The sequence below is a fragment of the Phaenicophaeus curvirostris genome (genome assembly GCF_032191515.1).
Source record: "Phaenicophaeus curvirostris isolate KB17595 chromosome W unlocalized genomic scaffold, BPBGC_Pcur_1.0 scaffold_34, whole genome shotgun sequence".
Classification (NCBI taxonomy): Eukaryota; Metazoa; Chordata; class Aves; order Cuculiformes; family Cuculidae; genus Phaenicophaeus; species Phaenicophaeus curvirostris.
In genome coordinates this window covers 3,259,777-3,284,790 of record NW_027206663.1, presented here as the reverse complement: position 1 = coordinate 3,284,790, position 25,014 = coordinate 3,259,777, and the positions used below count along the sequence as shown (strand labels likewise).

At 44.1% G+C, this 25,014-nt stretch overlaps 1 protein-coding gene across 1 annotated transcript in view; it reads left to right on the top strand.

The window, feature by feature from the left end:
* The first annotated feature begins 4,945 nt into the window (after positions 1–4,945).
* The window catches only part of LOC138733795 (secretory carrier-associated membrane protein 1-like), a 122,797-nt gene continuing 102,728 nt past the window's right edge, over positions 4,946–25,014 (top strand). The window contains exon 1 of the mRNA XM_069881288.1: positions 4,946–5,118. Within this exon, the coding sequence (XP_069737389.1) occupies positions 5,062–5,118 (57 nt within the window). The 5' untranslated portion in view covers positions 4,946–5,061. The remainder of the gene's footprint in view (positions 5,119–25,014) is intronic.

Here is a 25,014-nt window from a genome sequence, read left to right as displayed (position 1 = left end):
CCCCCCCCACCTGCTCATTTCCGGCCCGCCAAAAAGTCACGTGCAGATGGGGGTCGGAGGGGCCTTATAAAAGGACTCTCAAGGAACCAGCGGGGGCAGTCTCGTTCTCGCCTCCATGCTCGCTGTTGCTCACACACTTCGGTTGGACCAGCCTGGACCACGCGGCCTGGAAAAAGCTGCTGCTGTCACCACGTGTTCCCGAGATCATCTGCTGCCTTCGATGTGGTGATTTCTTTCCTTCCCCCCTCCCCTCTCTCTCTTTCTCTCTGTCTCTCTCTCATTACCTTATGGTGTGCGTGTTGGATCGGATCTGAGGGACCTGGGTTGTTTTCGGGGATTCATTTCTGTAACTCATTTCTGTAACTCAAGGGTCATTGGGCACTGGAACAGGCTGCCCAGGGAGGTGGTTGAGTCACCTTCCCTGGAGGCGTTTAAGGCACGGGTGGACGAGGTGCTGAGGGATATGGTTTAGTGTTTGGTAGGAACGGTTGGACTCGGTGATCTGGTGGGTCTCTTCCAACCTGGTTATTCTGTGATTCTGTGTGATTCTGTGAACTCTGGGTGGTTGTACCCCTCCCCCCCATGCCTTTGTTGTGCGCCCCACTATATTGGTGTGTTTATGCTTGCCGGAGCCAGAAATAAATACTGCTTTTGGTATTCACCCTGGGAGTGACCTTATTGGCCTCCGGATCGCCACACAGACAAACGAATCCAATTCCCCCCCAGTCAGGGCCGGACACGAGCGTGTGGCTCGTGGGTCCAGGTTGTGACACCCCCCTCCTCACTTCTCCTAGAACTGAGAATTCTATGATCTCATGATTGCTGCTCCCCAGGTGTCCTCCTGCCGCCACATCTCCCACCATGATATCTGCCTTATTGCATGTTTCACTGTCTTAATTCCTAAGTGACTCCGAACTGATTTTTCTAAGCCATCAATAATCTTTATATCTTTGCTGCCATTTGAAGTGCTGTCTCCCACTTCCTCTGAGGTGGCAGACCAAAGGGCCTCACTGGCACACCATCCCTCAGACACTGGAGTGCCATTCCCAGGCTTGTTTCTAGCAAGCCTTGGTTTGACCCCTCCCCTTTCACACCTAGTTTAAAGCTCTTTTGATGAGCCCTGCTAGCTTCTTGGTAAGCATCCTTTTGTCCCTTGGGGACAAGGGTACCCCATTCTTGGACAGAAACCTGGTGCTATGCAAGCCAACCCATGGTCCAAAATCCCCAGAGTTTTGCTCGTCATGTTATAATTGAGTTAACAACACAAAGTCCAAACGTGGATCAATTTACTGTTTATTTAGATAGGAAAGCAAAAGCAGCGCTGGGCTGATGGGGAGTCGCAGCTCCACCAAGGCTCGCAAAGTTAGGTAAGCTGAGCAACCCCTTTTATCCCCCCCCCCCCGAGTTTGTTTCACATCTTTGAAGATGCCCCCCAGTTCCTTTAGGGTACATGCAATCTCCATATGGCCAGATAATAAATCAACTAAGTTTACAGAGTTGTCTCAGTTCAGCAATCTTCAAGGTTGTAGTCCTGTTTCTCATCAAACAGTTCCTAACTTCCATTCCTCCCTTTCTCCTTATCTCGGGGCAATTTTTTCCTTACCAGGGCTGCATTCTTTGAGCTGGCTAATCCACATCTGCTGAGGCCCGAGGTGATTTGTTGCTATTGACTCTTGCTTCAGGAGGTTTCAGAAGGCTTGGCTGTAAATTCAGTAGATACTATCTATATACAAAACATATATGGTCATGGTAACCTTTAGCTTTTAATTAAGATAGCATTGTGGCTTCGTCTTTCTTACCAAACAAGATGTTCCTGTGCTTTGAAACAGAAAGATCGCTGCTTGTTTAGTTGGCTTGATCAGCAAATTATTTTCTGTTTCTCATTACACTCACACCATGTTTGGTGACAGTTTTTTATTTCCTGGCTCTTCCTACTCCTTCTCTCATCATTCCCTGTAATAGGAATAACGGAGGAGAACACTACCTTTGTCCCCAATCCCTTCACATTCATCCCAAGGCCCTGAAATCCCTTTTAATTGCTGTCAATTAAAACCCTTGTTGGGTTTTCATTACTGTCTACTTGGAAAATGCATAGTGGATAATAATCTGTGGGCCTGACCAGAGTTGGAAGTTTTCTTTCCACATCTCTGAGGCCCCAGGTAGGCAGCAGACTTCCCTGGGTCCGGTCTGCAGATCAGGCCCTCTGTTTCCTTCAGAAGGGAGTCCCTAATGACAATGACCCATCTTTTCTTCTTAACAGAGGTTGTTTTGATGTATGGCTTAGGGTGTCTTAACCTAGGGAACATTTCTAGGCTGTGAGACCCATCATCCTCCTTCAGGTTTGGTTCCACTTCTAGAGCTTCATATCTATTGTGCAAGGGAACCTGAGAGGCTGAGGTTGACACAGGGGAGACACCTGCTGTGTCAGGCAGGAACCTACTGCCATTCCCTTCCATCTCCTAAATTTCTCTCCTCAGATGAATGGAGAGAGGATCGGGAGTCCTCTGCTGCACAAGGCATGCCTGCCTGTTGGGTCCGAGACAGGGAACATAGGGTGTTGTTCCAGTGATCAATGTCCTTCTCACACTCCCTGATGGTCCTTAGCCTGCTCCCCTCCTCCCTGAGTTCCATCACCAAGCTGAGGAGTTCCTCCACCCGAGCACAAATCTCACAAGCGAATTCCCCACTGGTGTCTGATACTAGTGCAGGAGGGGGACATGCCCTGCAGCCCGGCATCTGGGTGGCAGCGTGCAATCACTGGGGCTCTGTCTGAGTGGCAGCATCTGTCACAGCCAGTGCAGAGCTTGGAGTAGCCTTAATTTCCTGCTGAGTAGACACCATGGTTCTCTGGTCCTTCTGGCTGAGCTCCAGTGCCCTCCCTGCACCCTCCCTGTGTGAACTACCCACACAAATTGCCATGCCCCACTTTTCTGACATTCCATGCACCTGCTTGCAGTGCTCCAGTTGCTGGTGCTCCCTGGGGGCCATTTAAATCTCCCATGGCTGCTTCTGGGACCACCCTCTGTGTCATCGGCCAAGTGGGAGCTGCTGCTTCCAGGAGTCAGGAGCCACCCGCCTCTTGCTGCCTCCTGGGCTTCCCTCACTCCAAGGACTGCCTTTTTGCCTTGATCTAGCGCCTGGCTGCAGAACTTACCATCCCTGATGCCGATTCTCACCAATTGACAATTTTTTTTTCTGACTTGTTGACGGAACACTGCCATTGCAATGACTGCCAGTGTCAGAATCAGAGTAACGTTATATGTACAGCCACTTAAATACATAAAAGTGTCAACATTTCAAGTCAGCCTTCAACAAGCCCTTGATAGTGTGCTTCAAAGTTAGTCTATGATTACTACATTGGAAAAAAAAAATCTCATTTGAATACCAAAAAGTTAAAAGGCCAGTTTTACTCTCATAGCAATTTCTTTTAGGTATACTAACCTGTCTCAAATCTCTCCTCTTGCATTTAAATGAAAATTTAAATAATTTCTTTACTTTGATATCAAGTATACAGGATTTCAGATTTCAATGACAGCTCTGAACCAAAGGTTGTTTGGTGCCTCAAACAGCTGTTACCATTTATTTGCATCATTCAGATTGAGTTCTTCAAATGGCAGCATCAGCATTTCTGAGGAAGTATTTGAAAAGTCTTTTGAACAGTTTAAAATGGTTGTTTCCAGTGTGAGAATTAATTGATAAGTTTTGCTGCAGCTGGTTTCTATGATTAAATATCTTGTCATATAAATCTGTCTTGTATCAAGAGATAATATGCAGACAATCTCCAGACATGGATAAATAACCTGAAAGGATAAGCACTCTCTTACAGTTGAAAGAATTTATTGATATACTTAGTTGTCTTGTAAGATATAACTGTTTTAGGTCAGGAGATGACCTGAAGGAAGTCTCCAGACATGGTTGGATAACCTAAAAAATAAACATTCTTTGAGGACTTAGACAGTCATTTGTCTAAAACTAGTATATATACCCACTGCTTTTGTAAGATGGCATGCCTTTTTTTAGAAGGGCATCCAATTCATTGCCTAGTTTTAAAATAAAAATATTATTGCCTTTGCTTCAAAGACTTTGTCCTTTTCAATATTTTACCAGTGAATAAGTGTTTCTCACACCAGGAAGCCCTTTAAATGTGTCCACCCAATTAAGCAGGATTTTGTGACTATGGTTCAAAGCCATACCCTACCTTCAGCCCTTATTGAATCTTTGTACAAGACATCTGAGAAGCCATACAGTTGTCACACTATTTATCATGCCAACAGGAAAAGGGAATAAGGGAGTAAATTTGCGTTTTACCAAATAAGCCTCAAATATGAAAGCTTTCTCATTACCTTCGCATGTGCATTTCACTTTCCAGACAAGACAGGTTGTCCTGTGTCCTGACACATTGTGAGGGGCAGGGATGGATGAAAGGAGAGGCCTCACACCTCCTCCCTTTGGGTACCATCCACGTGGTACCGAGTAGCCCCAAGAGAGGGTTAAGAAATGGGGGCTACCCTAGCCAAGCAAATGTCTTGGAGCTGCCCAGCTGGGTGCTGCTCTCTGAGGGCAGGCACCTCACTTCCACCATGGCCATTGGCACTATATGCACATACTTCCTTAGGTGCCACACTGGGCCTTCTCCCCGGCTCCAGACTAGTGCTGACAAACGAGGGCAGTGGGACAGAGTATCTCATTGTCCCCCATCAGCTCAGGAGGTGCAATGAGGGCGAAAGGCGCCCAACCCTCATAGCCCCTTCCCCCGGAAATGGGCTCTTCCAGTTCTCCTCCCTCCCTGTCCCGGGAATGGGCTCTTCCAAATCCTGCTCTCTCCCTGCCTGCCTCCCGTCTATGCCAAGAGCGAGTGCTCCCTCTCCCTTCCAGAGACGTTCCGCCCCGCAACCTCACTTCCGGGTCAGCCATTTTGGGAGGTCGGTGCTCCGTGGCTGGTTGGGCTTGGATTGCAGCGGTTAGGGGCAGTCTGCGAGCCGGTGAGCGGGCGGGCGGGCGTGCGCGCGCCCGCTGCAGGGAAGAGCTGCTCGCTGATCGTAGTGCTTGCCTGCCTCTGTCATGACGGACTTCGACAGCAACCCCTTTGCAGACCCAGACCTCAACAATCCCTTCAAGGTGAGGATGCGGGCGGCGGCCGGCCGTGAGCTTTCCTTAGTGTTGTGGCTGGGGCAGAACGGACTGTGTGGAGCCGCAGGTGTTCCGTGGGAGGGAGGGGCACTGGTCCCGTTGTGCGCGGGAGAGGGGTAGTGCTGGCCTTGAGGGGGCTGGCAGGCGCCGTTTGCACTGCCTGTCTTCTGCGGGACTTGGGGTGCGACGGCTCTGAGGGGGCTTGTAGGATAAGTAGCGCTTTTGGAAACTCTAGAAACGAGCGCAGCCGTTTCACAAGTTCACGTTTCTGTCTCTAGTCTTGCCTTCTATTGCTAAAATAACACAAGCTTACCTGCTTCTTTACGTTATTTCTGGAGCACGAAGGCTACTGATGGCCAGGCATAAGTTCTACGCTGCATCTCAAAATGCTGTGTTGTAACGTATTCTAAAGCTTTTAGTATTTGCATCGCTTACTTGTCATACAGCTGAGACTTGTTTCTTTACCCACTATTGTGGTTTCAGCTGTTGAGGTGAGCTAACCTGTTTGGATGCTTCTCCTCCTTATCTGTTCTTTATTTGCAAATTATAGTTGCCCCTATATAAGCCCAGGTAATTTGTCCTATGTAGTGTCTCTGTGACCTAAGCTAGGGACCTATGACAACCATACTTGCAGTTTGAAGGTGTTGCCTAAACTGCAGTAGTTTTTCCTTGATGAGAAATGGGAATAGACTTATATTGTACCTGTCAGGCAAAATCCCCGCTCTAATTCTTATCTGCAATGCATCATAATACAAGGACTCTATAACAACTGCTCTATAACTTGAAGCTCTCTGTTAAACATGCTTCTGGATTTCTTTTATTTGCAGAAGTTATTTTAGGAAAGTCATGTGCTTTTCTGTATTTTGGAGGCATTGTTTTACATCATTCAATCTCTTTTGACTTCTGTCTCATCTCACTGCTCATAGAAGGTAATCTTGTGTACCTTTACTCATCCGCACATTTACTTGAAAGGGAAGAAGGCCTCACGTATAAGCCAAACCTTGATTGTCATGCCATTGGCATAATTTTGGAATTAGTGGGTATCAATATATGTTTGCATTTCATAGAATCATAGAATAGTTAGAGTTGGAAGGGACCTTAAAGATCATCTAGTTCCAACTCCTGTGCCATGGGCAGGGACATCCCACTAGATCAGGTTACCCAAGGCCCCATCCAACCTGGCCTTGAACACCTCCAGGGATGGGGCATCCACAACTTCCCTGGGCAACGTGTTCCAGTGTCTCACCACTGTCATGGTGAAGAAATTCTTCCTAATGTCTAGTCTAAATCTGCCACTCTCCAGTTTATACCCATTTTCCCTCATCCTGTCTCCATAAGCCTTTATGAATAGTCCCTCTCCAGCTTTCCTGTAGGCCCCTTTCAGGTACTGGAAGTTTGCTATGTGGTCTCCTCGGAGCCTTCTTTTCTCCAGGCTGAACAAGCCCAGCCTGTCCTCATATGGAAGGTGCTCCAGCCCTCTGATCATCCTTGTAGCCCTCCTCTGGACCTGTTCCAACAGATCCATCTCCTTCTTATGTTAAGGATTCCAGAACAGAACACAATACCCCAGATGAGGTCTCACAAGAGAGGAATAGAGGGGCAGAATCACCTCCCTTGACCTGCTGGCCACGCTTCTTATGATGCAGCCCAGGATACAGTTGGCCTTGTGGGCTGCAAGTGCACGTTGCCAGCTCATGTCGAGCTTCTCATCAACCAGCACCCCCAAGTCCTTCTCCAAAGGGCTGCTCTCAATCACATCATCTCCCAGCCTGTATTGAAATAGGGGATTGCCCTGACCTAGGTGTAGGACCTTGCACTTGGCCTTGTTGATCCTCATGAGGTTCTTAGAGGCCCACTTCTCCAGTCTGCTCAGGTCCCCTGGATGACATCCCATCCTTCCGGTGTGGCAACTGCACCACTCAGCTTGGTGTCACCTGCAAACTTGCTCAGGGTGCACTCTATCTCGCTGCCAATATCATTGATGAAGATATTCAATAGCACCAGTCTCAGTACGGACCCCTGAGGGGCACCACTTGTCACGGACCTCCATCTGGACTTCGAGCCATTGACCTCTACTCTCTGAATATGACCATCCAACCAGTTTCTTATCCACTGTACCGTCCACCCATCAAATCCATATCTCTCCAATTTAGAGAGAAGGATGTTGTGGGGGACCGTGTCAAAGGCTTTACAGTAGTCTAGATAGATCACATCCATCAGTTTACCCGTGTCCACTGCTGGGGTCACCCCATCATAGAAAGCCACTAATTGGGTCAGGCAGGGTTTGCCCCTGGTGAAGCCATGCTGGCTGCCATTAATCACTGTTGAGGGGATTGAGACATGGACTTCAATCTGATGGATTGAAAACCCTTTATTGTGTTAGCTGTCTCTTTATATACCCTTTTGAGTTCCACAACAGGTTGTGCATAAGCTGTCCACGCACCTATCTACAGTTTATTATTGATTAAAGGTGCTTGTCCATGAGGCTATTACTAACATATTATTGGCTGAACAACTGCACATGCTAATAAACAAGTTACACTAAAATTAACCATGTTGATATTTTTCTTCTTTGTTTTTCTCTCCGTTGCTGCTTCTTCCCACCAAGCTAGCTCTGTTTCAAGGTCTTGTCAGAGTTGCTCAATGTCAACAAGGCCCACAGCATCAAGTCCTTCTTCCATATAAAATGTCTCTACAAATCACCTCCATGTGCTTTAGCATAGCTTCTAGGAGGATCTGTTCCATGATCTTCCCAGGCACAGAGGTGAGGCTGACAGGTCAATAGTTCCCAGGGTCGTCTTTTCTTCCGTTTTTAAAAATGGGCACAATGTTACCCTTCTTCCAGTCACCAGGGACGTTTCAGATTTATTTGACTATGTGTTTTAGAATACTTTATGCATAGAACCAGTAGTTCCAGATGGACCCTGACAACCTAAGTAATGTTGTTTGAACACCTTATTCAAATCTATTCATATTTAATTTGTGCTTGATAATTTTGTGTATGATGAGATCAGTTATTTTCCTTATCTTTGAAGCCATTTCCTTTGCTTGTGTAAAATCTCAAACTATTATGGCAAAAAAAGGAGAGGGGGCATCATGCAGGAGAGTTATTGCCAAGGTCTAAAAATAGATCCTGCCTTTTCTTAAATGTTTTCCTTTTACTAATTGTGATCCACTTGTGAGCTTTCCTGTGACTATTCTCATGCCTTTTATTAAAAAGATTACAGCAGAGATTCTGATGTGATGTTAAATAAAAAAAAATATGTTCTCTGGGAAGATAAAGGTAAAACAGAAGCATTTAGTTTGTTCAGTATTTTGTGTAGTTAATTCTTTTGGAAATCTAAAATTAAATTGTTTCGAGAAGAAGAGAATTGAATCAAGAAGAAGAGAAATGTTTATGGCCTCTGGAAGAAGGGACAGGCCTCTTGGGTGGACTACAGGAGGGAAGTGAGATTGTGTAGGGAAAAAATCAGAAGGGCTAAGGCTCAGCTAGAAATTGGATTGGCCAAGTCAGTGAAAGATAACAAAAAATCTTTCTACAAATATATAAATAATAAAAGGCGGACTAGGGAGACCATACAGTCCCTATTGGACACAGAAGGAACAACAGTAACAGGGGATGAGGAAAAGGCTGAGGTACTTAATGCCTTCTTTGCCTCAGTCTTTAGTCGTAAGGAGGGTCGTTCCGTCTGTGTACAAACCCAGGAGCTAGAGGAGCATAATGAGGCTCCCGTGATCCAAGAGGAGGTGGTCAGAGACTTGCTAGCCCGACTGGACAGCCACAAGTCTATGGGGCCGGACGGGATTCACCCTAGGGTACTGAAGGAGCTGGCGGATGTGCTGGCCAAACCCCTTTCCATCATCTTCCAACAGTCCTGGAAGACTGGGGAAGTCCCACTGGACTGGAGGCTGGCTGATGTTGTGCCCATCTACAAAAAGGGCCGCAGGGAGGACCCAGGAAACTACAGGCCTGTCAGTCTGACCTCAGTGCCAGGGAAAGTCATGGAGCAGGTGATCTTGAGTGCTATCATGAAGCACATGCAAGAGAACCATGTGATCAGGCCCAGCCAACATGGGTTCTCAAAAGGCAGGTCTTGCCAAACTAACCTGGTCGCCTTCTATGACAAAGTGACTCGGCTGCTGGATGAGGGAAAGGCTGTGGATGTGGTCTTCCTGGACTTCAGCAAAGCCTTTGACACAGTTTCTCACAGCATTCTGCTTGAGAAACTGTCAGCCTCTGGCCTGGACAGGCGCACACTCTCCTGGGTGGAAAACTGGTTGGATGGCCGGGCCCAGAGAGTGGTGGTAAATGGTGTGAAATCCAGCTGGAGGCCAGTGACAAGTGGGGTTCCCCAGGGCTCGGTGCTGGGTCCAGCCCTGTTCAATGTCTTCATCAATGACCTGGATGAAGGCATTGAGTGCACCCTTAGCAAGTTTGCGGACGACACTAAGCTGGGTGGAAGTGTCGATCTGCTGGAGGGTAGGGAGGCTCTGCAAAGGGATCTGAACAGGCTGGACCGCTGGGCTGAGTCCAATGGCATGAGGTTTAACAAGGCCAAATGCCGGGTCCTGCACTTGGGGCACAACAACCCTATGCAGTGCTACAGACTAGGAGAAGTCTGCCTAGAAAGCTGCCTGGAGGAGAGGGACCTGGGAGTGTTGGTTGACAGCCAACTGAATATGAGCCAGCAGTGTGCCCAGGTGGCCAAGAAGGCCAATGGCATCTTGGCTTGTATCAGAAACGGCGTGACCAGCAGGTCCAGGGAGGTTATCCTCCCTCTGTACTCGGCACTGGTGAGACCGCTCCTCGAATACTGTGTTCATTTCTGGGCCCCTCACCATAAGAAGGATGTTGAGGCTCTGGAGAGAGTCCAGAGACGAGCAACAAAGCTGGTGAAAGGGCTGGAGAACAGGCCTTATGAGGAGCGGCTGAGAGAGCTGGGGTTGTTTAGCCTGGAGAAGAGGAGGCTGAGGGGTGACCTCATTGCTCTCTACAACTACCTGAAAGGAGGTTGTAGAGAGGAGGGTGCTGGCCTCTTCTCCCAAGTGACAGGGGACAGGACAAGAGGGAATGGCCTCAAGCTCGGCCAGGGGAGGTTTAGGCTAGACGTTAGGAAAAAATTCTTCACAGAAAGGGTCATTGGGCACTGGAACAGGCTGCCCAGGGAGGTGGTTGATTCACCTTCCCTGGAGATGTTTAAGGCACGGGTGGACGAGGTGCTAAGGGGCATGGTTTAGTGTTTGATAGGAACGGTTGGACTCGATGATCCGGTGGGTCTCTTCCAACCTGGTTATTCTGTGATTCTGTGTGGTTCTGTGATTCTGTTTTGCTGTCTCCTGGACGTAAAGGAATTTAATTTGTAAAATAGGATTTCTTGTTTCAAGTATTTAGATGCTTGGATTGATCATAAAACATTGTTGATTTTGAAACAGTAGCTACTTAATCTCTGCTTTTCTTTTTTTAGTAGTAGTTTGTGTGTTTGTTTTTTGGTTTTTCTTAAAAAAAAAAAGGGGTGTGTGTGGGGGGAACCTCCTGAACTGAACCCAAAGGCTGATATGCTTTTGAAGTCATAGTATTCCCCTGTAAATAGCTGTCCTCTGTATGGTGTTTGAAAGACGAGGTAATGAAACAGACAGATAAGTAGCAGTCTAAAGTTAAAAAGCTTTTGGTCATGTTAAAATTGTGCAGAAGAAAATATATAATAGAATCATTCAAATGAAGATGTGCTAATGCTGCTATAATATGGTGTAGTAGCGTTGCGATGAAACACACACTTGGTGTAACCTCGAGTACCGTAGATGGAAATGGGCTAATAATGAAAACCTGCTTTTTTTTTTAATTATTATTCTTTTCACTGAGAAATACTTGATAAAGTTCTCACTGGTAGATGGTGCAGTCCCACAGCAACCAAGTGGGGTTAGCAGAGCAGGTCCAGTGATGGTAACTGTATTGAGACAAATATCCAGTGTGTTAGACAAGTCCATGTCGAGGAGGCAGATCCAAGCCCAAGTTAGAAAGTCAAGTCAGGGACAGGATCAGGTCCAGCAAAAGTAACCAGGGTTGGCCAATAGTCCCATGATGACCAGGCAAGTCCTTAGTTGATGAGGCAAGTCTGACCACGTAGGAGAGGTTTGGACGTCCTTAAGGCTCTGGTACTTGAATGTACTAAACCAATATGAAATAAACTTACAAAGCTGAATTTCTAAAATCAGCTTAAACCTTTTCCTATGTAGCTGTCTCCTTGATATGTATGTGTGTGTGTTTGTTTTTTTGTTTGCTTTTTGTAGGGTGTGGTTGGTTGGTTGTTTTGTAAGTCATAGGACAGGGGATAGTTGTAGTCTTCCACCTTGGGAAATGATATGGGTACAAAAGTTCTTAAACTGCAGTCTCTTGAAATCCAATGTAAGTTTCACTTACTCTAAACAATTCAGTGATTCATCTCCTCTAAAAATGTGTTGATTTTTTTTTTTCTTTTATAAGTGAAAACTACTACTAAGCGAAAATATACCCAGTTAAGTTGTCTGTCTTTAAATTAGTAGAGGATATAAAATACAATTTTTTTCTGACTTCATTATCTGTTTTTCCTTCATGACTTCAGAATTTATAAATTTCCTGAATCTTGCATAATTTAATGCTGAACATAATGATATTGGAAGTGTCCTTTAGCTGTCTTGCATGGTAGTTAACTTTTGAGAGTACATTTCATCAGTGCTATAGCTGCACTATAATCTATTAAAACTGCAAAGTGTTTTAATAGATATTCAGTATTGATTATAGCTGCATTTGTTCCCACGGATTTTCAGTAAAGTGTTAGCACATACTGCATTAGTATTGCAGTATTTATTGAGACTTTAACATTACAAAGAGTCATAAAACACACCTTTCAGAGCCGAGAAAAGAAGAGTTTTGAGAATAGTGATGAGAGAGATGATGCTTTGTTAGGCATACTCCATTGTAAGATGGGACTGGCGTGAGCTCTAGGACAAACTTGGCCTGTGATTTTTATGAAGTTCTTTTTTGTGTTAGAGGTGGGGAATTTGTCTTGCTTAGTAGCTCAGAACCCTTCATAGCTCTGTGGCCGTTGGATAAAGTGGCCTGTAATGGATACTGCTTGAGACCACCCTAGTTGGCTACTTTTGCACTATCCTATTTAATAATTGTGTCCTGGCAGTGCTAGGGTGAAAATATTTTGAATATCGTTCTGTGAAGGGGATGGGAAATGGCTGATGGGTGAATGAGATGTTAAATTTAAAATTATGGAAGAGCTGTTCTAGTGGATACTCAGATTTTTTTATTTTTTTTTATAAGCAGTACAGAAATAGTCTTTATTTTGCCTTGAAGTCAGTATTATATGTGTAATCATTGAGGACAGTTCTTTCTTGTAGTAAGTGTTTTTTAATCATAGGTTAAAATATACTATTGTAGGTTGTTGCAGATGGATTGATAGTGATGCACTTTACTCATAAGAGAGAAGCAGCAATATGTTTATTGATATAAAACAGTGATTTAACAACATTTGATAGTAAATGCAACAGTGGTTTAATAAAATTCAATGGCAAAGTACACTTGATTTTTTTACTGCACAGAGGACGGGGTCAGATAAAACTGTATGGGAGACCCTCCTGTTGAGTCACGAGGTTCAGAAAGGGTCCCGTTGCTTTCTAAACCCCTCCTCAGAGAGTCTAGGTGCGACTGGATCCAATTGTAATCCCAGACTTAATCCTTTAGACATAAACCGTTGATCATATATGCACGATCAATTCCTTTATACCTTTTAGCTAAGATTACAAAGTTTCAACGCACTTATTCTCGATTCACTTACTGAGGAGCTGTTGTAGCAAGGATTTTCTTAAGCTTGAGAGTAAGCTTGAGAGGCATCCTTTTTAAGGGGGGGATCCTGATGAATTTTCTGAGCCAGTGGTGTGATCTTAGGAAGTACTCAACAGAGAGCAGGAAGTACAACTGTTGCTATTAAATAACACTTGGGATGAATTCTTACCACAAAGTGTACAAATAGTATTATTCACAGTTATGAAAGGGCAATATGAAGTGCATGTAGGAAGTAAGCTCTCCATTGAATGTCACAAATTATCTTGAAATGAAAAGAGTTTATCCTTTTCATGCAGCAAAGCAAAGGCTCTTGAGTATGTGATTTGGAATAGGTATCTGGGAGAGATAAATGAAGCCTTATGTTGTGCTTGAAGATGGGTATAATTGATCAGTAGCAAAAAAACTAGAAGGATTCTAATATTTGGTATTGAAAAACTGAATCAGCCTTTCAGTAGGAGTGGTAGACAGAAAAAATCCTAGTTGGTCAAGACTGATTTTGCTAGGTTTGTGGATCTAATCTCCTGATTTTCCCAGGGTGGATTCACCAGTCTGAATTCAGTCCTGGTAGACCTCTGACTTCTGCTTCTAGTCTGTATGCAGTCAGATTTTTTCAAGTATAACATCTTCACTGAGCATGTTGAGTAGCTTGGAGGATAAGATTTGGGCTATACCTCTCTTGTTCTTTGGGAACTTCCTTCTAAGCACAAAAAGCAACAAGGAAAATGCATAGCTAGGTGAAGGTGCTTATGGAATAGTAAATACCAAAGAAGTTGTCAGAGTCAAGGCTGATATGCCGTCAGCAACTGATAAAGTAGTAGGGTAGGATAAAGTCATTTGTGGGGGTCTTGAAGTAAAAGACAAAAATTGTATGGTGTCAGAGTCGAAGAGTGATCGGTGACTGATGACTGAATAATGACTTATTGGTAAATTTTTCTTTCTTATTTTTATGAAAGGACATAATCTACTAAGAGTTTTTGTGATGAGGAGAACTGTTTTTCTCAACTTGGATTGAAACAACTCCAGTCATTAAGAGGTCCTTATTCCTTGGACTTAAACTAAACTAATGTCAAAAATGAAGATTTCTACAATCACCCATGGTAGCTTATTCTTCCCTCAGCTGTGCTTAAGGAGCTACATAATTAATAAGCTGTCTTCCATGTTTTCTTTCTGACTTCATTCACTAAAAATAATTAATTCTCCCCTTTTAAAATCCATTTTGCTGTTCAGTGTATTGTTTCTCCTTAGTCTTTTTTTCCTAAGGCTAACCGGGTGTACTTCTGTCAGTTTACTCAGTTATTTAATTGGTGCTGTCTCATGATTTCCATGTAAATTAAAAAAAAAAAATGCTGTCATTTCTCTTCTAAGTGCAGCATTCCATATTCTTTTGATGTACAATACACCTGTTAATATGTTCCAAGTCCAAGGAGGATATTTAGTTGTCTTGATGTTTGCCCTTGCTATCCAGTGCTAAAAATGTACTTTATCCTATTTCTGATCACTGATGTTCCCCTGTTCTTTTCCTCAAAAGTATCTTATGCATTTTTCATTGTTCTTGTTTCCTGCAATTTTTGTTCTACCTAGGTTATGCAATTTTTGACCTCTGCGATAAGATGTTGCACTCACTTCCTTACCAGTCCTTGGAAGCAGTCCTTTACTGAACTAAATTAAACAGTGCTCTGCGTGGAATGTTTCTTAAAATCGTTGATGTCACTTATTTAGCTCTACTTAGGAAAAAAAGGCAACACAAGCACATATTATCGTTGTTATATTTTTAACTATTTTTTTCTCCCCTCTCATTCTATGTTTTGTGTTTTAAATGTTTTGGCCTTTTTGGTAGAAATATGTGTACCTCAAAAGTGAAAACTTTTTAAAGCAAGAATATGTATCCTCCCCTCCAAACTGTTCTTCTGGCTGTTATGTATGTTATCAAAGCATCTTACTCATGGTTAAACAATGCTGGAACCATTCCCAGTGAACAGTAATACAAAGAATCATTACAGATTTATCTACTTCTTCAGTCTATAATTTGCTAGTTTGTTTTGTATTAATGGAACCTGGTAGCTAATGACTAGTTTTGGTCTCCTAGACAACAGAGGTCTCTGTTCCCTTTCATTTGATTTTTTTAATTACTGTTAGAATCACATAGAATGGATTCTTCTGCTCCATTTTAAACATTCTCACTTGTAATTAGTTGAGTTTGTACACCCTCTGTGATAACTGGGTATTCAGTTAATTTTATATGAGCAATGTGAACATAATTTGTTAACCTAGCTGTGGTAGGTTGACCCTGGCTGGATGCCAGGTGCCCACCAAGCTGCGCTCTCACCCTCTCTCCTCAGCTGGATAAAGGAGAGAAAATATAATGAAAGGCTTTTGTGGGTCAAGATAAGGACAGGGAGATCACTCGGCAATTAGTCATGGGCAAACCAGACTTGACTCAGGGAAATTAATTTATTACCAATCAAATTGGAGCAGAGTAATGAGAAATAAGAACAAATCTTTTTAAAACACCTTCCCCCCCACCCCTCCCTTCTTCCCGGGCTTAACTTCACTCCTGATTTTCTCTGCCTTCTCCCCCTGAGCAGCACAGGGGGGTGGGGAACGGGGGTTGCAGTTGGTGGTTCATCACACGTGTCTCTGCCAGTCCTTCCTACTCACACTCTTCCCCCACTCCAGTGTGGCTCCTTCCCATGGTGTGCAGTTCTTCAGGAACAGACTACTCTACCATGAGTCCCCACGGGGTCACAATTCCTGCCAACAGACCTGATGCATTGTGGGCTCCTCTCTCCACAGGGTCTCAGCTTCCTTTGGGCACATCCACCTGCTCAGGTGTGGGGTACTCCATAGGCTGCACGGCCAAAGCCTGCTTCACCATGGTCTTTGCCACAGGTTGCAGAGGAATCTCTGCTCTCGTGCCTGGAGCACCTCCTCCCTCTTCTTCTCTGCTGACCTTGGTGTCTGCAGGGTTGTTTCTCTCACATATTCCCATTCCTTTTTCCCAGCTGATGTGCAGTTTTTTTCCCCTTCTCAAATATGTTCTCAGAGATGCTACCACCATCGCTGATTGACTTGGCCTTGGCCAGCAGTGGGCCATCTTGGAGCCAGCTGGCACTGCCTCTCTTGGATACAGGGGAAGCTTCTGGCATCTTCTCACAGAAGTCACCCTTGCAGCCCCCCCAATACCAAAACCTCGACACGCAAACCCAATGCACTAGCACAAGAGATGGTTTTAGTAGTTTTATAGGTGTTTGCCAGTGTGAGATACGTGCGTTGTGTTTTTCTGGTTTTGTTTGTTATTTTTGGTTTTCTGACTGACTTTTCCTTTCTTCCTGAGTTTGGAGGAGGTGATCCTTGAATATTGACCAGCTTTCTTGGACCCCTCTCCCTTCAGGGCTTTACCCCATACTACCCTATTGAGCAGATCCCTGAAGAGGCCCAAGTCTGCTCTCCTAAATTCCAGGGTAGGGAGTTTACTGCATACCTTCTTCACTGCCCTAAGGACCTTGAACTCCATCATTTCATGGTCACTATAGACAAGGCTTCCCTTGAACTTCACATTCCCCACCAGCCCTTCCTTGTTGTTGAAAACAAGGTCCAGCATAGCACTTCTTGGTTCTTCTGTCATTTGGAGAAGGAAGTTGTCATCAACACATTCCAGGAACCTCCTGGATTGCTTGGACCCTGCTGTGTTGTTCCTTCAACAAGTATTGGAGTGGTTGAAGTTCCCCATGAGGACCAGGGCTTGCAAATGTCAGGCTGTGCCTGTCTGTCCATAGAAGGCCTCATCTGCTCGTTCTGTCTGGTCTGGTGGCCTGTAACAGATCCCCACTATAATGTCATCTGACCTTGCTCTCCCTTTAATCCTGACCCATAGGGTCTCCATCAACACCTCAGCCATCCCCAGGTGGAGCTCCATGCACTCCAGCTGGTCACTGACATAGAAGGCAACACCACCTCCTTGTCTCCCCTGCTTGTCCTTCCTAAAAAGCCTCTATCCCTCCACTCCAACACTCCAATCGTAGGATCCATCCCACCATGTCTCTGTGATGGCAGTGAGATCACAGCCCTGTATAGAATCATAGAATCACCAGGTTGGAAGAGGCCCACCGGATCATCGAGTCCAACCATTCCTATCAAACACTAAACCATGTCCCTTAGCACCTTGTCCACCCGTGCCTTAAACACCTCCAGGGAAGGTGAATCAACCACCTCCCTGGGCAGCCTGTTCCAGTGCCCAATGACCCTTTCTGTGAAATATTTTTTCCTAATTTTCAGCCTGAACCTCCCCTGGCGGAGTTTGAGGCCATTCCCTCTTGTCCTGTCCCCTGTCACTTGGGAGAAGAGTCCATCACCCTCCTCTCCACAACTTGCTTTCAGGTAGTTATAGAGAGCAATGAGGTCTCCCCTCAGCTGAGGGGATTGATCGCATGGACTTCAATCTGATGTATCAAAGACATTTTATTGAGCTTAGCTGTTTCTTTATAAAGCCTTTTTAGTTACATAACTAGGTGCCCATGAGGGTATCTACAGTGTATTATTGGCTAAAGGTAGCTGTCCATAAAGCTACTACTAACATATTATTGGCTAAACTACCACACATGCTAAGAAACCAAGTTACACTAACATTAACTATGTTGATAGTTCTCTTTCATTGTTTTCCTTTCAGTTGGTACTCGTTCCCACCTAACTAGCTCTTGTATTCCTTTCAGCTGGCCTTTGTTTATCTTTCAGTTCCCTGTTTCAAGGCCTTGTTAGAACTGCTCGGTATCAATCAGTCCCACAGCATCCAGGCCTTCTTCTCTGTAAAATGTCTCCACAATTCCCCCTTTTTGTTTTTTGACTAAAGTGTTCAGGTGAAACATACGATTGACTTGACGTTGTATACACTCTAACACACGGGATAATTGTTAAAGCAATTAACACCATTAAAAATAACATTCCTCCTTTGACCAACAGTTCTCATACCCATCCTATGATCCACGCATTCTTTCAAGAATCGGTCACCCAGGGACCTCCTTTAACTACCACCCATAGGATTAAGAGCATCCATAATGTTAACATCCTCCTCATTCTTGTCAGCTGCTTTCGTGGTTGGGGCTTAACAGTTGTTACACAGCAATGTGGGCTTGATCCACCTCGCTGGTGCCGAAACTGGTCCTGTATCTGTTAAAACACAAGCATAACCTCGTCCTCATGTTAATAGCTTATACAGACCTGTCCATTGCCCATAATAACTGTTTTTCAATGGCACTTTCACATTGTCTTGTACTTGCTTTAATTTTGACAACATGGTTTGCATATGCTTCAACTTTGGCACAATTTGATCATCTCCTGCTAATCGCAAAAAATTCATTACATGTTGCACCTTCATCAATCTGTTTTGCAGTGTCTCTCCTGATTCCCCCCCTCTTTTTTTTTTGTTTTGCTAACAATGTTTTTACTACTTGATGGGTACGTTCAATAATGACATGACTTGGTAAATGGATATCAATACTTCCTGGATAATCTGTTAGATCTACTTGTAATTTCAAAGTATTTGCCATGCACCACTTAGCATATTCTTTTGTCATTGGGATATAAATGATTGTTGAGTCTTGGCCTAATAACTGAACACTTCTTTATCTTTTCTTGGTGATTATCATTGTAATTATTTCAGATCTAGTGGCTATGTTTTTTGGGGTTGGTGTGGCAAAATATCCACTCAATAATTCGTAATGAATCTTTTGAATTTTCCTCTATCATTGGCTCAATTGGCCCTAAAGGTTGTCTGTGCTAGGGCCCAGCAATTGCTGATCTGATAAGGACACTGGAATGCAGAGTGTTCTCACAAATTGGCATTGCCCTAGAGAGATAACACAGTTAACTCCTCTGGACTTCTGCAAAGCTGAAAAGGAAAAATACTTAGAAAGGAAGGAGAAGGGGGGAGGTACTCACACACATACAGCTGCAAGGCTGGGCTTTATCCATTTTTTTTCTCTCTCTCTTTCCTTTTTTTATGTTTTGCTAGGTATTTTAAAATTTTTCCTTCTGAAGCCTTTCATTCCAAACATCCCCAGATAAATCTACCTGTTTGCTGGCTTAGTGGACATTTGAGATTGAAAGGTCCCAGAGATGTATTTCTAAGATTAATCAAAACCAATTTGTAAGTCTTACAAACGTTTGAAGCGCTTCAAACACACACACACACGACCACTCATTTCAAAGCTACCTGAATACATTCGTACAATGTTGGTTATCACCATTGGATCCACAATTTTTCAATGCTATGGATATTTAAACTACACACGGTACCGGGCACATACAATACTTAAAATATGCACATGCATTATCTAATAAGGCTTATATCGATTGTCTAACAAATATTTCACTTATGGTAATATATTGTTCTTCTTTGCTCTGTGAGTGCCGTACTTTGCAAGTTCATGATTTTTGTAGTTTCTGCATTCATAGAATCATGGACTGGTCAGTTGAGCTAAAATCTCCATCTCCCCGTATATAATTTCCCTTGCTTGAATTATTCCAGTAAAGCCTGCATCTGTAACAGAATGTCTTTCTGGTGTACAGTCAGGGGGGCAGCGATCAGCTGTGCTTGATAGGTAAATGATCCCAGCTGTTGTTGTAGGAGTTTTCAGACAGCACCATATCTTTCCATATTCGTCATTAGGATTTTTTGTCACTGATTGCAAAATTAAGGCTTCTTTAACTGCTCGGTTGTCTACTTGCTTGTCAAGCGCGTCCTTCAGTCTGTCTATAAACACCATATACGGGTCATGCCTGTTTCAACTTTCAAAATCTGGTATCTTTATAAGTGTTTGATAAACCAAAAAGTCACACCTGTTGTAAAATTGCATTATTTAAACTGTCTTGATTCTTGAACTGCTACCAACGTTGATTAATCGAGTCCCTTCTGTAATGCTGAAACTGCCTGGCTTTCGTGGCTGCTGTGGCAGCGGCAGGCAGCCCCCCCACGGCAGTAGCGGAGCAGTTAGTGCTTTCTCTACAGGTTTTTGAGTCTCTGGCCTCCTGCGAACAAATCCCAGGAAAAGTCTGTAGCTGTTTAGGGTCACCACACCTCCACGGACTAAAATAAATCAAAGTTCTTTCAGGGACTGCTGGCCCCGGATCAAAGGGATTATCGGCAGTTGCTGATGGCCCTGCACTCGACTCCGAATACGGAATATCACTGTCCTCCTGCGTCCTCCCATGTTTTTTAAAATCAAACGTTTGAGAGGTTTCTGGGGGCATTTTTTTTACTTTTTAACCACATCGATAAAAGTTCTAAGGCCTTTCCTTCTATGCGAACCCCCCTTTCTTTAAAATATGCTTAAACATCTGCAACACTGACTTTTCTTCTGCTCACGTATTCACGCCCATTTCTATGGGTACTATCTCAGCTGCCTACCTGTCCTGGGACTTTTTTCTTTCTTCTTCTTCTCCTTCTTCTTCTCAAACTCTACACCTACTTGGGCGATTGGTCAGCCGAGTGTTCCCCTCCCCCCAGACACACCACGATGGGGTGTGCTCTATCGCCCAGCGTACCACAGTATCTCTGTCGTCTTCAGTATCTCCGGCTCTCTTCAGGAGGTCTGGTCGTCTCGAGCATCTCTGGCTAGCTTCAGTAGCTCCAGTCATTCTCCAGAATCAGGCTGCGAGTTGCTTCTCAATCAGGGTCACCATCTGAGGGGATTGATCACATGGACTTCAATCTGATGTATCGAAGACATTTTATTGAGCTTAGCTGTTTCTTTATAAAGCCTTTTTAGTTACATAACTAGGTGCCCATGAGGGTATCTACAGTGTATTATTGGCTAAAGGTAGCTGTCCATAAAGCTACTACTAACATATTATTGGCTAAACTACCACACATGCTAAGAAACCAAGTTACACTAACATTAACTATGTTGATAGTTCTCTTCCATTGTTTTCCTTTCAGTTGGTACTCGTTCCCACCTAACTAGCTCTTGTATTCCTTTCAGCTGGCCTTTGTTTATCTTTCAGTTCCCTGTTTCAAGGCCTTGTTAGAACTGCTCGGTATCAATCAGTCCCACAGCATCCAGGCCTTCTTCTCTGTAAAATGTCTCTACACTCAGCCTCTTCTTCTCCAGGCTAAACAACCCCAGCTCTCTCAGCCGTTCCTCATAAGGCCTGTTCTCCAGCCCCTTCACCAGCTTCATTGCTCTTCTCTGGACTCGCTCCAGAGCCTCAACATCCTTCTTGTGGTGAGGGGCCCAGAAGTGAACACAGTATTTGAGGTGCGGTCTCACCAGTGCCGAGTACAGAGGGAGAATAACCTCCCTGGACCTGCTGGTCACACCATTTCTGATACAAGCCAAGATGCCATTGGCCTTCTTGGCCACCTGGGCACACTGCTGGCTCAAGTTCAGGCAGCTGTCAACCAACACCCCCAGGTCATTCTCCTCCAGGCAGCTTTACAGGCAGGCTTCTCCTAGTCTGTAGCACTGCATAGGGTTCTTGTGCCCAAGTGCAGGAACTGGCATTTGGCCTTGTTAAACCTCATGCCATTGGACTCAGCCCAGCGGTCCAGCCTGTTCAGATCCCTTTGGAGAGTCTTCCTACCCTCCAGCAGATCTACGCTTCCACCCAGCTTAGTATCGTCTGCAAACTTGCTAAGGGTGCAATCAATGCCTTCATCCAGGTCATTGATAAAGACATTGAACAGGGCTGGACCCAGCACTGAGCCATGGGGGACACCACCTGTCACTGGCCTCCAGCTGGATTTAACACCATTTACCACCACTCTCTGGGCCTGGCCATCCAACCAGTTTTCCACCCAGGAGAGTGTGCGCCTGTCCAGGCCAGAGGCTGACAGTTTCTGAAGCAGAATGCTGTGAGAAACTCTGTCAAAGGCTTTACTGAAGTCCAGGAAGACCACATCCACAGCCTTTCCCTCATCCAGCAGCCGAGTCACTTTGTCATAGAAGGCGATCAGGTTAGTTTGGCAGGACCTGCCTTTCATGAACCCATGTTGACTGAGCCTGATCACCCGGTTTTCTTGCACGTGCTTTATGATAGCACTCAAGATCACCTGCTCTATGACTTTCCCTGGCACTGAGGTCAGACTGACAGGCCTGTAGTTTCCTGGGTCCTCCCTGCGACCCTTCTTGTCGATGGGCACCACATCAGCCAGCCTCCAGTCCAGTGGAACTTCCCCAGTCTTCCAGGACTGTTGGAAGATGATGGAAAGGGGTTTAGCAAGCACATCCGCCAGCTCCTTCAATACCCTTGGGTGGATCCCATCCGGCCCCATAGTCTTGTGGGTGTCTAGCTGGGCCAGCAATTCTCTAACCACCTCCTCTTGGATCATGGGAGCCTCATTTTGCTCATCTAACTCCCGTAGGTGTGCGCATGTCTACAACTCCTCTTGTTTATTCCCCATGGTACGTGTGTTTGTCTAGAGGCACTTGAGTTGAACCCTTATGAAGCTGACATTATAGAGGGTAACCCAATTTTTCGTCTATTTAATCATGCAGGAGATCGACGTCTTTGGATATTTGGTGGTTCCAGCCATGCTGTTGCTTTGTATTGGTGTCTATATATTATCACCTTTTGGAATTCATCTTTGTGGCTTTTTTCTGTTTCTTGATATTAACAAACAAAAATAATTAAAAAATAATGTGTTTTAACTTTATTATCTCGCTGGAATATCAAATGTGATATTAATTTAATTAATTTAATTTAATTTTTTTAATTTAACTAATTTAATTAATTTTCCTTAAAAGGAAAGGAATGTAGACAGGGTCTGTGAAGGGGCAGCTGGTTGCAGAAGAATGTGAGCCCCAAGTCTCAAGCCAATGAGAGAGGGGGACAGGAAGTCAGGTAATTGAGAGTGAGAGATAAGTATCTAAAACCTTTGTAAGCCTGGTGTGCTCCGCTTGAGGGATGCATCCGACTCAGCTGACTTGTGTATTTTAAATAGACTGTTATGTCTTTGCTTTGAAGATTTTGTCCTCTTTCATGTTTTATTGGTGAGCGAGTGTTTCTCACAATAATGAAAATAATTTGAAAGTAATAAAATCTATACAAATATATGTGATTGCACCCCCTCCCCCCGACTCTACATCACCACAAATGCTGCAGAGCAGACATGAGGGAATGGGTCCACGGCTAGGAGGGAGCTGGACTCAGGAACTGGATTTATGAGCAGACAGATCTGGGATCAGGAACAACCAGACAGACAAGGTCCTCGCTTGACGTTGGCCATCTCAGAAGAGAGCGAGACCATCGTGATCTCTCATTTTATACCGAGTATCATGTATATGGGATGTAATCTTCTGTTGGTCAGTTTAGGGTTACTTGCCCTATTCGCCTGTCCCTGCAGGTGCAGCCCCCTCTGCCAGCTTGAGGATGGCCTTCATTAAGTAGAATCATTGACCTTTTTGCATCCCAATGCCCTGTGTTATCACTTTTAGAGAAGAACACTGTCTCAAAAACATGCAGTTAGTTTTCAGAGAATGAAGTTACTTACAGCAACTGAGTTAGTCACAAAACTGACTCTAATTTAGCTCAAACCACAAGGATACACATGTTGTCATTTGCTCCTTTTTAAGTGAGATTCAATGAGTGTAAGGTAAATGATTCACAATAATTCTTTGTGTTCCTTGGGATGTCAGGTCTAATCTTTTCAGAGATATTGTTAGTTCCATTTTGAAATATGAAGTGCAGCTCTTGTTGGCAGAAGTTGTCCACTGCACTGTACGTGTTCAGAACAATTCAAAGTCCAGCAGCCTACACCTGAACATCCAAACTACAAAGATCTTGTCTCTTTCTATGCTGAAGCTAGTTGTAGCATTACAAAAGATAGTGAGTGAGTACAGGAGAGATGCGGATATCCAGGCTAGTATTTGGCACCTTCAACTTTGGAGTTACTCTTCTTTTCCTATGATCTCTGGTTTAGTTCTCCATGCATCTTCCAGCTCATAGAAGAGATCAGGCCTTGAACTTCAGTATAAGTCCAGACTATATAACTGAGTTTTCCTGAGAGCAGAATTTGGATGCTACGTGGCATGGTGGGGTTCAATTTGTACATTTCAATGTAACTACAATATTTTTTTCTGTTATGAAAATTTTCTTATATAGAGCTGATGTTGAATATCCTCTGGGTCATTCATTTTGGTTTTTGATGGGTTTTTTTTTTTGGTTGGTTGCTTTTGTTTGTTTTTTGTTGTGGTGTTTTTTTTTTAACTGCCACTACTTTTGCAAACAATAGCAATATTTGGCAGAAGTATAGCAATTGTTCATTTGAAAGGAGAAAAAACTTCTGATGGGGGCTTCTTGCTGTGCTCCCTGTATGTATTTAAGCATACAACTTATTTCTAGAAGTAAGATTTCTGATGTAATAAGCTTGTTTAGTTCAGCATATGTTTCCTATCAGTTTTAGAGTGTCATGATAGCTGTCTAAAAAGATCTAAGAAACTTTTTTCCCCAGTCTTCTCTAAAACACTCAGTAAAAAGGCTTTCTTTCATCAGATATTTATCATTGTTTGCATATCTTATTTCTAAATGTAGAATGATCTTCTGAATTTGACCACTCTTTCCTGCTTTTTGGAAATCTGCTGTTCAGTGGCTACATCAGGAGTCTGATATGCAATTTTTTGTATGACTAGAATTTGTTATCCTTCACTGGCACAGCTGGGCTGAGTTATTTGCTTAGTAGTGCTGTTTTCAAACACAGAAGTTTAGTGTTGAAATGTGCTTTTTAAGTAACTGTCTACATTTAGCCTGTATCTGGGAGCTAAAGAAGAGGCAGCTGCTCTCAACTTCCCCCAACTGGGGGAAGAATCAAAAAAGGAAAAGCCTACTTGTGAGTTGAAACAGTTTTAATAAAACAATAAAAAATTATATTACTACTACATTATACAAAGCTATACTCAGTCTGTATAGTGGTTGTAGACTGTGTGCTCCCCACAGTGAATGCCAGAAGGCAAGCACTGCAAGCACAGCTGTTCCAGAGAAACACGATGAACACAGTAGACTGGAACCGGGCACCTGGAGCAGGAGGGCCCCTTGACGTTCATAGCATGGAATACTTCTTT